At 43.4% G+C, this 14934-nt stretch overlaps 1 protein-coding gene across 2 annotated transcripts; it reads right to left on the reverse strand.

Moving 5' to 3' along the window:
• Positions 1-1582: 1582 nt before the first annotated feature.
• LOC136424927 (polyunsaturated fatty acid lipoxygenase ALOX15B-like) lies at positions 1583-13863 on the reverse strand. 2 transcript variants are annotated; one of them, XM_066413579.1, is made up of 18 exons: positions 13729-13863; positions 10575-10756; positions 10215-10384; positions 9858-9994; positions 9187-9231; positions 8861-8998; positions 8419-8516; positions 7831-7972; positions 7400-7498; positions 6796-6892; positions 5896-6013; positions 5464-5556; positions 5288-5348; positions 4137-4251; positions 3455-3534; positions 2709-2882; positions 1923-2086; positions 1583-1793 (listed from the first exon to the last, which is right to left on the reverse strand). In XM_066413579.1, exons 2-18 carry the CDS (start codon positions 10751-10753, stop codon positions 1676-1678), a joined length of 2028 nt encoding a protein of 675 aa, XP_066269676.1. In that variant the 5' UTR covers positions 10754-10756; positions 13729-13863; the 3' UTR covers positions 1583-1675. The 2 variants fall into 2 exon arrangements, with proteins under 2 accessions (XP_066269676.1, XP_066269677.1); XM_066413580.1 differs by lacking the exon at positions 13729-13863 and adding an exon at positions 12199-12223.
• Between the last annotated feature and the right edge of the window lie 1071 nt (positions 13864-14934).

Consider the following 14934-nt stretch of genomic DNA (forward strand, 5'->3'; position numbering starts at 1 on the left):
TCATCACACAAAACAGTCACGAATGAATGTGCTTCTTAAGATTGTAAGTTTTTTAAATGCATAATCTCATTTACTAAATCTGCTGCTGATTATATGCTTATCTGAACCTTGATTTCATCATCTATGCATCTCTGTTTAAACGTAAACTTTCATATCTGCCATTGTCTTAATTCCAATCTACATTCCATTGTTATTAGCTAAGTCATTGCTAGCTGGTTAGTGTAAACAAGCCAGAACGTTCAGTAAATCTTGACAAGACTCCGCTATGCTGTCACCATTACTATTCATAGATGTAGGAAAAGACCATGTCTTGTTGTAAAAGAATCAACAAGAATCCGAATACAACACTTTGAGCTAGCAGTTATGTAGCTCATGTCTTACAGACTTGCAAACAAGAACAAGAGTCTTAGGACCCAAAATCTCCATGAAACTTTTTTTGTATTAAACCAGTTCCCCCCATTCTATATCGCTCAATGGTATGACCCCCGGCCACCTGCAGCTGTCAGGGGCTCAGGTTCCACAGTGACCCACTTTCGCTATCAACAGCTGTTAGAAGTGCCACAATGGCCAACACTGCAGATATAGATTTTCCCATTACTTAGGCAAATTAAGTCCAATTTGCATAATTTGCACTTCATTGTATACATCCCTCTCTAAGCTACCTGCCAAGTAAATAACATGAAAATCTGTCGCTCCTTTCTTCAGTTATTCTCCTTTGAAAATATTTACAAACACGCCATTGCAGTTCCAGTGACACATACCAGGGGGCCCAAAATCGACCTTGACCTTTCTCCTCCCAGCACCTACCCACATACCAAATATCATTTCAATCCATCCACACGTTCTTCAGTTATGCTGATTTTAAGCTTCCGGTGACACATACATACAAACACGGTGACACAAACTTACACACACGCGCACACACACACAAACACAATAACTTCGCATGATTTGAACTTCAGTGTGTACATCTCCATCCAACCTACCAACGTACCAAATAACATGAAAATCTGTTGTTCCTCTCTTCAGTTAAACCCCTTTAGAACATTTTTACAAATAGGCCATTGCAGTTCCAGGGACACAAACCAGGGGGCCCAAAATCGACCATGACCATTCTCCTCCCAGCGCATACCCACATACCAAATATCACTACAATCCATCTACACGTTCTACAGTTATGCTGACTTTAAGCATACGACGACACCCATGCAAACGATTTACCTCCTTACTTATGCAAATTCGGTCTCATCTGCATAGTTTGCACTTAAGTGTGTACAACTTGGTCTAACCTACCTGTGTACCAAAGAACATGACGATCTGTCCATCCACTCTTCAGTTCTTCTACATTTAAGATTTTATCAAATACGCCATTGCAGTTCCAGTCACACATGCTAGGAGGCCCAAAATCGACCTTGACCTTCCTCCACCTAACACCCACCCACATACCAAAAATCATTTCAATCCATGTACAGGTTTTACAGTTATGGTGACTTTAAGCGACCGGTGACACAAACATACACACAAACACCAAACGCAAGCAAAACAGTACTCCATGAAAAAGCCTTTTTTCATGGAGATAACTAAATGTATGTGAACGTTTTCAGTTTCAATTTCAGAGAACGAGTGCCATGCGTTTGGACCTTAATGAAAACTGATGATGATGAGAACTGCACAGTTAGATGCTGATGGCGTTAGGGATCTGACGAGGGTCCAGGTAGTCGTACGGCTTGAAACGCTGAGTGGAGTTTTCAGTCACGATGCCCACTGCGATGTTGTCCAAGTCTTGCTTGAATCTATTGAGGTGAGGAAAAATCCTAAGTCATTCAAATCGTATCATTTTCAAGCAGTTAAATGATTGCAAAGTCATAACACCACGTGGTACACAGAAATAGCAGTGGGGATTTGACATGAGTTTTACTTACGTATGACCAAGTCTTTCCGCCTTTTCTCCTTGGAGGTACTTGACCTCAAAGTCCCCAAGACGCTGTGTGGCTCGCTCACTAAGGACCCCCGTCAGCAGGTTGATCTTCACAGTTTGGAACTTTCCAGGGAGTGCGTTCAGGACGTCTTGTTCCGTTAGAGGCTCCTACACAACAAGAAGAGAACTATAACTGTTATCCTCGCAAAAAAAATGTTTTCAATGCTGCTTGTGGGTCTGTGGGTGGCAGCATACTAATGAATTTTGAATATATCGATGGAGCTGTGTGATATTTAGTATGTGGATAGGTGTGAGCCAAATAAAAAGACCCCCTAGTGGCCTTTTATGTCTCAATTACAGCCGAACATCAATTAAGGCTGATGGGGCACACGTTTTCACCTTACTTGCTTCCACATGAGAAGATACAAAACAATATTTCTTTCTTTCCTTTCTTGTTGTTCCTATCGTCATCTCTATGGATACAATCAACTTCTATTAAAACAACTTTGAAAACCCATCTTGACCGGCTGGTGTAAAAGTAAAAGGGAACATACCTTTATCCTCAAGAAAAGTAAGGTCTGAATTCAAAATAGGGAAGGGGATGTTCCCAAACAGTTTCTCCTATTGAGTCAGTTATTCCTCACTCTCAGTGAGGCAGGACTATCTCAACCATGGTATTTCTAACATCGGGAGAAGTGACGCTGTTCCCGTCTTATTCAGATTATAACCTGTAACCTTCGGGTCTTGTTAGAAGATGACCATTCAACGATGGCAAAATATATTGCCAAACCTTAGTACTCGGAGGTAGTCCTTCCAGCATGAGTGGCATGTTGGGTACGAATCCATACTGGTCGTACTGCATGAAGTTGACGGCTGCGTGCTGCACACTGGCGGTGAAGATGATGGAGGTGAGGATCTGGATCAGATCTTTCACGTCGGACAGTTTTCCGTCCCCGGGAACCCCCTGTGTGTGTGAATAAGATTCGACGGAAGTTCAATAAAGGGTTCCCCTGACCAACTTCCGGTTAGTGTAGGAGGCTGGAAGAAAAATGTCCAGACTGTGCAGGATGTACAAAAAATGAACTGGTTGACGTACCAACTACTAAGTATTTGATACCAGTCCAGAAAACAACAAGATATAGTCATGCCTACAAGTTTTAGAGTTATCAATGAAGGATTGAGGTGTTCAAGAAGTCGATTTTTCCCTCCTAGCAACAGTAACGAAGATGATGATGATGAGAATTGTCACGGAGAGTGTCGCCACCAAATGTAAAAGGGGCAGTCTCATTAGATAGCTTCAAACAACGCTTGCAGCTAGATGTGCCAAAGTTAGGTGTGACAGGTCGTTCATTGTAAGACAACCAACTGCTAACGTGCCGCGTTCCTGCGAAGCTGATGTGTTACGCGGCTTTAGACAGCATAACAGCCATTCGGTGTAAGTTACGTCGAAGGGCTGTTATGCTGTCTACTTTCAAAACAGATACAGATACAGAGGTCTTTTAAATACAATGTGTCTGAGGTTATTCCATCACTTACCTGGATTCCACTCTCCACAAGAGTCTTCGCAAACTTCTGAATTTCATGATCTTCGACAAGTTTGGGGGAGTTGCCTTTCTCTGTAATAGACATGGATTGTATAATATTATCTTTTAATGTATGGTATGTTTATATGTATGCTGAATGCTAGTTTAACTCTTTAAACTGGATGTCAGCCTAGTTAGCTTTCATCCGCTCCTCATGAATCTCTTCCACGTTATCCTGCTAACCATCCTACGGGCCATAGTTATCTATTGCTTAGGTCCCAATTGCGCCGGTGCCCGTCGGGGGTGTAGTCTCGGCCGGGCCCTGAAGCCACAAATTTTCTCACTATGGACTGCCGGGACTGCTCGCACGATTAGCTCACGGCGTCTATTTGTTACCGGGTTACGCGTTCGATTTCAGTCTGAGTTAGATTGATTCGGGATCCCGACCGGGCCAAAAAATAGCCCGCCAACCACAGGGTGTCCGACGGGGCCACGTAGGGGTCACGAAAGTGCAAAAAAAGGAGCCCATGAACTACCCAGCGGGCCCCTCTTTCTAAGTGAGACCGAAGCATTATGGGAGTTTTCTCTGCAGCATTGTTAAAATGTGCATGGTATCAAATCAGTTCAAAGTGTATGTCTGGTAAATTTGTTAATCTTACAAATACTTTCGAGCCATCACTGTTCTAAACACTTACCATCAGCAGGATAGAAGTAGTCCACAACATAGGTGACATACTTCTTGATAGCCTCATAGGCGGGCAGGGCATCGTCACGATAGTAGTACTTAGGCAGATCATCCGCGTTGTCAACCTACCATTAAAATACGGTAATTTTAACCAATTTGTGTTTTAGGAGACATAAGTACATAAAAGAAGCACAATCCTTATTTCTCCAGGTTTACCGACGAAAAGACAATTACGTTTCTCCTAATACCACATACAGAACCACGCATTACAGCAAAAGTCTTTCCCAAAAAGGGTGAAACCCACATGAGTACGGAGACCTCATACATCCACGAAATATTTAGAACCTTTGCTTTGTATATCTCTTGTTATTGTCTCATTGATTATGCAAACGAGACTGTAGTTAGCATAATCTAATTCAGATGATGGTCTTCCCTGCCACAATTGTGTGTACAAGTCCTTTCATTCGGCAGAATTCATGTTTGCGTTCATCAAATGACTTGCACATTTAAATGAGTGATGTATACCTTTAACTAACTTGCACATGTCAAAAGTATGTAATTCCCACCATTTACTGCCAAGGAAATATGGCACTTTCGCATCAATTATGCAAAATAGGATCTTATTTGCATAATTACACACGTTACATGTATCAAAGTTTATTTCCATAATTTTCATGCAGGTAGCATCTTTACATTTAGAACATTGAAATTAGAGTTTCTCCATACCCCATGTCATTGCCTTTCATTAACTGTATCTATCATGCTATTAGCAATTACCCTTCACACAAGAATCTGTAATGGTTTATTGATCAGAAATTACCCGTGCAATTGCAGCCAATGCTGAATTGCTGCAGGGTTTACAATCACATAATACATGTGGAACTGTCGCAAGGGTCTGGGCGGCTGCCATTCGGCGCCACCAGGTGACCTCAATACGACCTTCCCCAACCGAAGTCAGGTACCCATTCACACCTGGGTAGAGTGAGGAAAGTCGTGTAAAGTGCCTTTCCCAAGGGCACAACATCGGTATCGGTGTCGGTATTGGGGCATACCAGAGGTTTCGAACCCGGGACCTCTCGATTCTGGGGGAAACACCCTACCGATTGCGCCACACGATGCCACGAATAACCGTGTACATGGAGCAAATACTGTAGTACTTACTCCGCGGTATTTCAGGTCTTCTGGTAGGGTACCCTCCCTATCGAGACGCCAAGTCTTCACCCTGTTTCAGTGGAAAACACAAACTAGTACATAAACCTTCGGAAACAAGGAAAGTTAGATTAGTCGTAAAATGAATACATAACCACCAGTATTCATAAAAAAACACTTCGCCTCACCTGTCCCTCATAAGCTTAAAGCTTCCCTCGACTCCAATCTGCGTGGTATTATCCAGACCGCCATTGGGGGAGATCAACGTGTTCAGTGCAAGACTGTGGGAGCAAGCGTTCAAAATGGAACATTGTTAGATATCTTCTTGCACACGTGGTGATTCGACCTAGCTCGAAGCTTTCGGGCTTCTGCTTACAAAGGCAATCAGATCAGACAAGCTCTTCTAGTCCGATTGACTGTTGATACTATTGCAGCACGAAATATGTATGGCAACGCTGGATTGTGTGTATTTAGAATCACAGAAACAAAGACATGCTGCGCAGACAGAAGCGTCGGCTAGGTACATGTATGATAATTACTCGGTTGTCTACAAAGAACTCTGTTATCGATATCCCTGACAGTGACATTGTAAATCGCTAAAGGCAAGATTGTGGACTCACTTGTTGATGGCGAGCATGTAGATGAAATGCGGCTCCAGAAAACGATGAATCGGGTGTGAGATGGACAGGTTCTGCTTGGCGGCAAGGTTGCATACCTCCACAAGGAGATGCGTGAAACCTGGAACGGGGCAAAATAGAACCGATCTCGACATTCCGTAAAACTAATACCAGCACAGAATAAAACAAGGAACCGTCATATCTACAAGTACCAATGGTTCGATTAAAGTGATCAATTGTTTTCCACCAACTATCGTAGAGTAAAACTCTTTGGCACAAAATACAATATGACCATCCTCAATAGATAGCTTTAAACAATGAGTTAGATGTGAATATGGTCATGTGTACTTGCGAAGCTGGTGTGTTACGCCAAGGGTGGTTATACCAAGGCCTTGGTACAGATATACACTTGCAGATATGATACAAAAACAATGTATTGCTTTCCTCTGTCTGACAATAAGCATTGAGTATCGTGTTGTGTTGTAAAATCCTACGACTCACCAAGTTGTTGAATCTATTTACGTGTTTTGACAGACGTAAGTAGTTTCATCAGGTTTGTAAATCACTGGATGACAGAGTTCTTTGTTCAAACCCAATGAGTAATCACCTAGCTAACGTTTCGCTGATCGTCTGTCCCCTTCTTCAGGGCAATACTAACTGTTCCTACTTCAAACTGCAGGGGCAGGTTTCGCTGCTGCAGTGTAAAGAATGTGGTCCTAAACGAGACTCAAGTGTCAATCCCCTTTCACCACAGTTCATGACTGGAGTAGTGCTTTAACATATCTGTCCCAACATGTTCACAATCTCTTTTCTTGTTTTTATCTAGCTTTAATCTTCAGTGGTAGGGTTAGTATATACGATGACATAACTAATTAGATTGAATTATTAGTTGATAAAACGTACCAAGGTGAGGGATGGCCTCGTGATAGCTCGCATCTGCGCAGTTGAACCACATCTTGGCCAAGAGCCAGGTGTGGGGCGAGTCAGTCGGTAGGAACACCTACAAATGGATTAATGGTACATGAAACAGTTGCATTTCCAAACCGATGCCTCGCCTGGTACTAGTATCTGATGGGCTGTGCTCCCAGCGGTTGCCGGTAGTTTTTCTTTTTCGGGGGAGGGGGGTCGGATGGACAGAGGATATTGTGAATAGCACTTGAAACCAGCCTAGGTCCCGGCGACCCCTACGTGACGTGAAGGAAAATGTACATTGTAACTGTGAAAGCAGCCCCACTCCTCCACCCCCAGCCCCCAATGAGGCTTCAGAGTTCGACCGGATCCAAGATACTCCAACAGATCCTTCATGGAACTTTGGCTGAGGAATACACTGATTCGGACTAGGCGGATCCGAAATTCCAAAACAATTCATCAATAGCTAGTCGGCTGTCGCTGTTAAACCACAAACAAATATACATAGATTAAAACACAATATCAAACCAAAGATATGCGCAGCAACAAATAAATGCTACCGAAAGTTTAGCCATCTTGGCCAAAAGCTGACACTCACCGGGTGCTGCTCGCCCTCTTTGTTAGGGTACAGTTGGATGGCCACAGGCACGAGGTCCTTCTTCCCATTGACGAAGAACAGGGCGTATGGAGCACACATCTATTCCAGACACATGCATGTTTTCAATTCAATGCTTGGTACAGAAATCACTAATTTTAAACGATAGAAATGTCCTAACTCGACTCAGCTATAAATGAGATACTAGCTTTGCTCATTGATGTAAAGCCTCATGCTTAAGAAGAACCACATCTCTAAACTCATTACACCGATAAGAGATAGGGGTCTGATCGTCGTCAAACACATCATTATGGTCTTACGTTGTTTGTAATTAACATAGCTACAAAACCGGTGGTTTACGCCTTGAGGCGGTTTACCTGTTATTGATTAATATATTGTGCGAACAAACGAACAACAAATAATAGAGTTCTCACGTGTCTGGGTGCCGTGAGGTTGGCCATGGAGGTGATCCCCATGATGGTATGATCCACGTAGTACAGACGCTTCTCCTTGATGGCTTGATCCAGCGTCAGTCCGTGCAGGAGAGGCTGAACCATTTCAGCCGTCACTCCAAACCTGACAATGATCCATAAATATAGCTTCATTAGGTTCGTAATTCAATGGTGAACAAAGTACCTTATACACAACCATTAGATGTCTACCTAGCCAACGTTTCGCTAGTCCTTTCAGTACGTACGTATACCTTCCTCGTTTCAATGATTGCTGATTCTATAGCTACTTCCCACTGCTAGGTACGTTTATGACCACATCCTTCCCACTGCCGCGCCATCAGGCTAGCAGTGGGAGGTAGAGTCAGTATGGCCCTGAGGAAGGTAGTAGAAGTACAAGGACCGCTGAAATGTTTGCCATGGTTGTATCACCTACCAAATGATTATAGAATCGAAATCACGTTTTCTCAAAATATTTCAATGTGACTCACACGAAGAGAAGACTAACTACAATGTCATAAATGTTCATCTTTCATCCATTGCCCTGACTTCTTCCGTCCCAGTTCAACTTACCCTTTCGGAATCCCCGTGCACAGACGGATGGATGTCGGGTTGACTCCCGTCAGGCGCTGCGAACCGAAGTTCTCGTCGGTCTTCCAATGAGTTTTCCCCTATTGACGAACGAATAAACAAAAAAAACGCATATAAATAAGAAATTTAGTGACAAGAAAAAATGATAACATCTACAACGAATACAGCCGTCATCTTCTCATGCCGAGCCCGTCGCTTATGTATATCAAGTAACTACCCTGACGCACCGGCCTGCGACCCGTCCTGCTCGCTGCGTTAGCAACGTGACTCCCTCCAGTCCCAAAACAGGAATGTTTCATTGCCTGATGGCAGATTAAGGCTAACGAAGAGAGAAGGACGGGGCGCAGGAACGTTGCTGGATTATACACAAGCGGTCGGTCTGGTATAACAGGATGACAGCTATTCATGTCGTTCAGTTTCTCACCTTTGGCACTTTCCCTGATGGAAACACTTGGTCCATGCTGTCAAAAGATTCCCATCGGCCGTCTCTACCGACGAGATTTTTAATGATGATGTCCAAGTTCTTCATGCCGAGTATAGCAGCCGTCTGAACCATGGCATCCTGTAAATATTTTTTTAAGAAATAAAGGGATTTATGTTATTAGTAGCGATACCAACAGCAAGCTGTGTATGAACAACCGGTAAATTGAAATTCACAAGCCACGTTGTTTCCTGTTGCTAAATGAACGATGAGTCGAACTGAATGAACGGCACAGCTTGTATATATAGCGTGCTTGAAGTGATAAATACCGTTTGTTGTTTTGAAAACTTCGCCTCGGTAGGTAGCTTCCTCAGCTGTATGAGAGAGACAAAAAGGGAGGGGAAATCTATTAAAGACACAAGTCATCTTACTCATAACAGGAATTTTGATAACTGGGCAAAGGCGTTGGTGAAAATTATCATATGATACCAAATACAATTTTACATGTATTACAGTTTTTTTCAAATGTATCTCTTGTCCCGTACATGCTACGGTCTTGACATTTGGGTGGCATATAGGGTTTGATGTCAGGACAAAGTGAGGGCAGATTTGGGCCCCCTGCCGTAGCCAGAAGTGTCGCCTAGCAGAAGCGTCGGCACATGACGACACTTCTGGATATCCAAAATGCGCTCCTTCCGGTGCGGCCTAACATTTAATTTTGGAACTGCAATGGTGTTTTTGTCTAAATATTCCAAAGAAGATAACTGAAGAAAGGAAATACGAATTCCTATCATTTTAGGCATGCAGGTAGCAATGTTCACAAGTAGATACATATTATGTAAATAACGACTTAATTTGCATAATTTATGAGGAACCAGTATAATTCTATTCTTTTCCATAACTGGACTTCAGTAAATGTAACACATGTAATTTATGGCAGGTAGAACATGAACAGATACCAAACATGCAAATGGCGAACTGATTTGCCGATCAATCATACCATGGGATAGAGGCCTTCCTTGGGGTAGAAGGATGCGTACCGCTCTTGCATTCCTTTGAGCTCATCCTGCCTCTGGTCGGCATGCTCTTCATCCTGGGGGAGGCAGCATCCCCCTGGAATCAGCCACACAGAGGTACCTGCGAGCAGAAGTCGGACAGAACTCGGGTCTCGGTAAAAAGTGTCGGCATATGCTGATGGACATTGTTTTTGCTTGAGGTCAAACCAATAGGCATGGTCTGCTCTGCATGTTACTCAGCACGGGAAAAACTACAGATAAAAGTTGTTACGGACTATTTGTGTACTGCATGCGTTTTGTGTTATGCTGAATTAATGCAGAAGATATGGTTTGACACGGACCTGCTTCAATCCACCGAGTCACGGGGAAGTAGTACGTCGGGCCGTTGGTTTTTGGTTCAAGCTGGACGGAGAGTGAGTCGCAGAACCAGTGGTCATCTTGGCGGCTCGTGTCCCGCCACAACTTGAGCTTTCGAATAGCGGGAGACACCTTAACATCCTTCAAAGTGTACCTGTAACGTATTTTCTAGAGTTCGCAAATCGTTGTATATACGTATATACATAAGTTTATTTAAATACCTAACTTTTGGGACAACCGCATTGTAAGACCTATCTAATAGTATTTATATGTGTAATTACTTTACATTTGGGACCGCATTCGTTAGCAGTGACATCTATTTGTACTACTATTTTACTTCTTACTTTCCCTCTTTCCCTTTTTCATGGTCATCTTTCCACCACACGTCGAGTTTTAAATCTCCAGACTCATTCCCATCTACGTCAACAAGGGTGATGTAGACATTCCCGTCGGTCCCTGCGCCCTTGTAGGCCCCCGTCTTGGTTTTGACGAGGACGTCCAGGCCTTTCGGTTGTCCAGCCATTGCCTAGAAACAAAACAATAGAAAATATCACTACTCTAAAAAGTGCATGCATCGTAATCCGGTGTCGCGCCAAATAATTGCCAGATGAGATGCTGAGCTGACTAGGATTAGGGCCAGGGTTAGGCATCATTCATCCGTTAAGATAAAGATGAAAATTATACAGATTGTTGACAATACTCTTTTGAGTTGATATCACATTATTGAAGCATGGACAGATTTTACTGGGAATTATCAAAGCAAACTGTAGAGTAAATCACTGATCACACGACCTTAAACTTGAATATCAATGTGTGTATCTCGCGTTTGTACTTGACAATGTGTTACTGTACATGGCATTAGCCTTCGGGCATTTGTGGAGAAAATCGCCTTGAACTTAACGTAAGGGCATCGTGTTAAAACTTTCGGAACTCTCTAGCCACTCAAGCTTGTGTGTTGGATATTACCTTGTATTTCTAAACAGTACGAGTGAAGTATGTCAAATTGTTTACCGTTACCACTAGACCCCGAGCGGCCGAGCGCGGGGCGTCGGTAAGCCGATACGCCCCTAGTTAGCAAACAAATGACTCATCTATTCAGAGGTAGCAGCACACTGTATTTAGTTGCCTGCCGGGGTGAGTCGGCTGCAGTTTCGTATGACCCTGACCCCGCATGACCCATATCAAAGTGGCGTTTTTTTTACATTTTTTTTTCGTTTTCAATTATTTTGTAGATCGCACCCTCAACTTCAGCATATTTGTTTGTTGTGATTTTCTATTGCACCCTACTATGATTTTATCCACGTCGATGTCGGTCACTTTGTGGACCTTAACTATAGAAATCCCCATAGGCCGAAAACTGTGTTCTGCTACCTCAAAACTCAGGAGACAGTTTTTCCATCATGACCGACATTGTCAGGGTCTAACATTTCCCGCTGGCAAACTATTCTCTCTATAGCCATCGTAGTTGGTCTGCAAGTGATCAACCGCGCAATACTTATAGCTAGCTATAGCCTCATTTGCATGCCTTCTTGGTGGCGCCGACGTTTATTTTGTTAGGGGGGGGGGGGGGTCACTGACTCGCGATTTTCAAGTTACTAGTCGTTTACCGAGCTAAAGTCCCTAGTCTGGACCCGATAAGTTGAAAATCGCGATGCAGCGCCAACACACACCCTACCGCACCCCCAAACGCGCAGCCAGGCACCAGCCGACCTAGCTCCCGAACCTCTCCTAACCATGGTTGCGGGGGCGTCGGTTGTTCATGTTAACCGGGGCTTTAGGAAGGACTGCTAGAGGCTTCTCGTTTTGTACTCAATCATGTCATTCAAACTACTACTTTGTTGATCAACCAACGCGTTCATTTCAAATTTTCAAGGGGAGGGGTAGAGTAAATAAGCGTAGTTAATCGAATGGAACGTATCCAGCAAAGAACATGCATACAAAGAAAACCAAGTAGAGAGTTCAGGTCACCGTTGTAGTACTCAAAACAAGTTTAGGTGTAAGGTGAAACCTACATTGAGTTCTCCAAACAAAGTAGATATATCCACCTTTAAGGTGGATATATTTACTTTGTAATACGTACACAACGGTGAACGCAAACGCCCTGTGTTGGGAGGGTCAAAGTTTGTGGATAAGTAGTAGTAGCCTGAACATTTCATTCATTTTACAGCTTCCATTGAATCTACCCTGACGTCAAAACTCATGCCAATGCAACTTCCCATTTATGTCATGTACATTGAGTCCTTTTGTTTACGTAAGCCCAGTTGTATGACCTATTCCTAGTTTTCCATTCTCGATCTCATGGTGATTACGGTAGAAAATACTAGTGCTAGCCAATTTTCTCTTCTGTGGACAATCTACGAACGACTACTCAAGTCATTGGTGCACAAATGTCGATGTTTTTGGCTAGGAATTTTAACTTGGGCTCCCATGTATGAATCTCCTTAGTGCAGGGTTCCATCCCGGTGTGAGTGGATCAAACCTATCCCGGTGTGAGTGGATCAAAACTATCATTCTGGTTTTCAGACAAGATTATGCAACACTTGTAAAATATCAAGAGGAGATATGTGGACAAAATTTTATTTCGGGAAAATATTTCTTCCCGTTGTTTCTAACTAGTACGAGTGAAGTATCGGGAATTTTGTCAAATTGTTTACCGTTACCTCTCGGCTCCCCCGAGCGAGCGCTGGGCGGCGGTAAACCGATACGCCCCTAGTTGGCAGACAAACAATACATCTATTCAAAAGTTAGGAAACGCTGCACAAACAAGTTAAAGTCCGTTACAAGGTGACTTCACGATCATTCATGCATGACAAAAACACACGCCAATACCCGCACCCCAAACCTAAGTTCAACCGGTTGCGTACATCACTATTTCTCTGTGAAAGTTGTGACACATTCGACTAATTTCGTTGATACCCTATTGGCACCTATATGATTGTATACACCTGTCACGCAGTTGACTACATGTATTTGTTGATCGTAAGAAACTCTCAAACACACCGTGACCGCTACTGATTTACTGCTAACCACCAGCCAACCCATTCCAGACCTCCCGTCCACAGCGGAACATCAGCCGACCACAGCCAGTTTAAGATTAAATATCGAATTTGACTCCCAAACACACCCTGACTACTACTGCTAACCACCAGCCAACCCATTCCAGACCCCCCGTCCACAGCCGAATGTTTGGCTGGCGCAGCCGAACACTAGCTAACCGCTCTGAATACCAGTCAACCACAGCCGACCTAGCTCCCGAACCTCTCCCAATCATGGTTGGGGGAAGGTCGGGAGACCCGGTGTGTAACCGGTGCTTTGGGAAGGCCTGTAGAGGCTACCTATTTTGTACTCAATGTCATTCAAAATACTACTTTCTTTACCAAGCAAAGCGTCCAATTTCTTCAAGAGGAGGCGTGGAATAATTAAGCGTAGTGAGTCGAACAGAACCTATCCATCATAGAACATGCATGCAAAGAAAACCAAGTAGAGAGTTCGGCTCACCGGTGTATTACTCAAACCAGGTTTAGTAAGACCGATGAGTCGCGGTGCTTGCCTGAGGCTCGACGTGTCTCGTGCTTCACCTTGAAGGCGGGAATGGGCAGGCAGGGCTGAATCATGTGAATGGGCCCATTATTTATAACAGAGGCCCCGGATGTTGATCAACGGTGGGCGAGAAGGCGCGAAAGTAAGACACTTGACATACATTGTTGACGTGAAACCCCACCTACGGGTGCATGTTGACGGTCGCGGTCTACCTCTATATAGCTCGCTTCACACCTTGGCCATGCGCTCATCATCAGTGCTTCACGTGAACATTTCAAAGCGTCATCTTGTTTTGCTCTTGTAACTTCGTGCCTTTGCACCCACCTGTTCTAAAAGTAAATATGTAGTATTTACTAGTTCTACTGACCTCGAAATTGAACCGAAAAAGCTACACTGTTTTCTTTAATATACCCTCTTAATCGTCCTTTACACTTTAATCTGGTGTGGGGGTGCATTCTGGGCTAGCCTTAAGTATACCTGGTATATAAAATGAACAACAGGGATTAATTTCGTACGATTAGTCTTGTAAAGTTACAGAGCCTCTATGACAGAAGAGAACACCTGTGCCTTTTAAAAGTTTGGAAACAAACTGTCAATGTCAAATTTTTCACTTCAATGGCTTCCAAACCAAATGGGCGAGGTAAGGAGGAGAGCAACAAGACAAACAAGTGACTTCGACCACATACCAGCACGTACAAAGCAGTATCCTAAACCCTGCCATATATAGTCAAACTCTTGAACAACAATGTTTAGCGGAAACTTTATGTATAGTGCTGATTTTGATGTGCAGTATGTTTCGTTTTGTCATATTTTACTACATTTGTATGTATGTGAAATCCCACGGTAAACCTAATTATTTTCAAGCTACGACGTACTGAATCTCACAATTCAGCCATTTTGTTGTGCAAAGAGAATTAAATCAACAAACCAGTCATGCATATACGCTCCCTAGTTGCTTTTGGGCAGCTGACGTTCAACTATGCGATACGAACAATTATTCAATAACGCGTCACGAAGCATTTTGCAATACACTTAACGACGAATTCAGGACAGCAAATATCATGGTTACGTAAAGTTATAGCGACTACTTAAGCTTCGCGGATAGTGTACCGCCAACGCTTAATGTTATAACGTTGACTTATGGTGGGTGGGCTACGCCTCCTG

The sequence above is a fragment of the Branchiostoma lanceolatum genome, chromosome 19, assembly GCF_035083965.1.
Source record: "Branchiostoma lanceolatum isolate klBraLanc5 chromosome 19, klBraLanc5.hap2, whole genome shotgun sequence".
Taxonomy (NCBI): domain Eukaryota; kingdom Metazoa; phylum Chordata; class Leptocardii; order Amphioxiformes; family Branchiostomatidae; genus Branchiostoma; species Branchiostoma lanceolatum.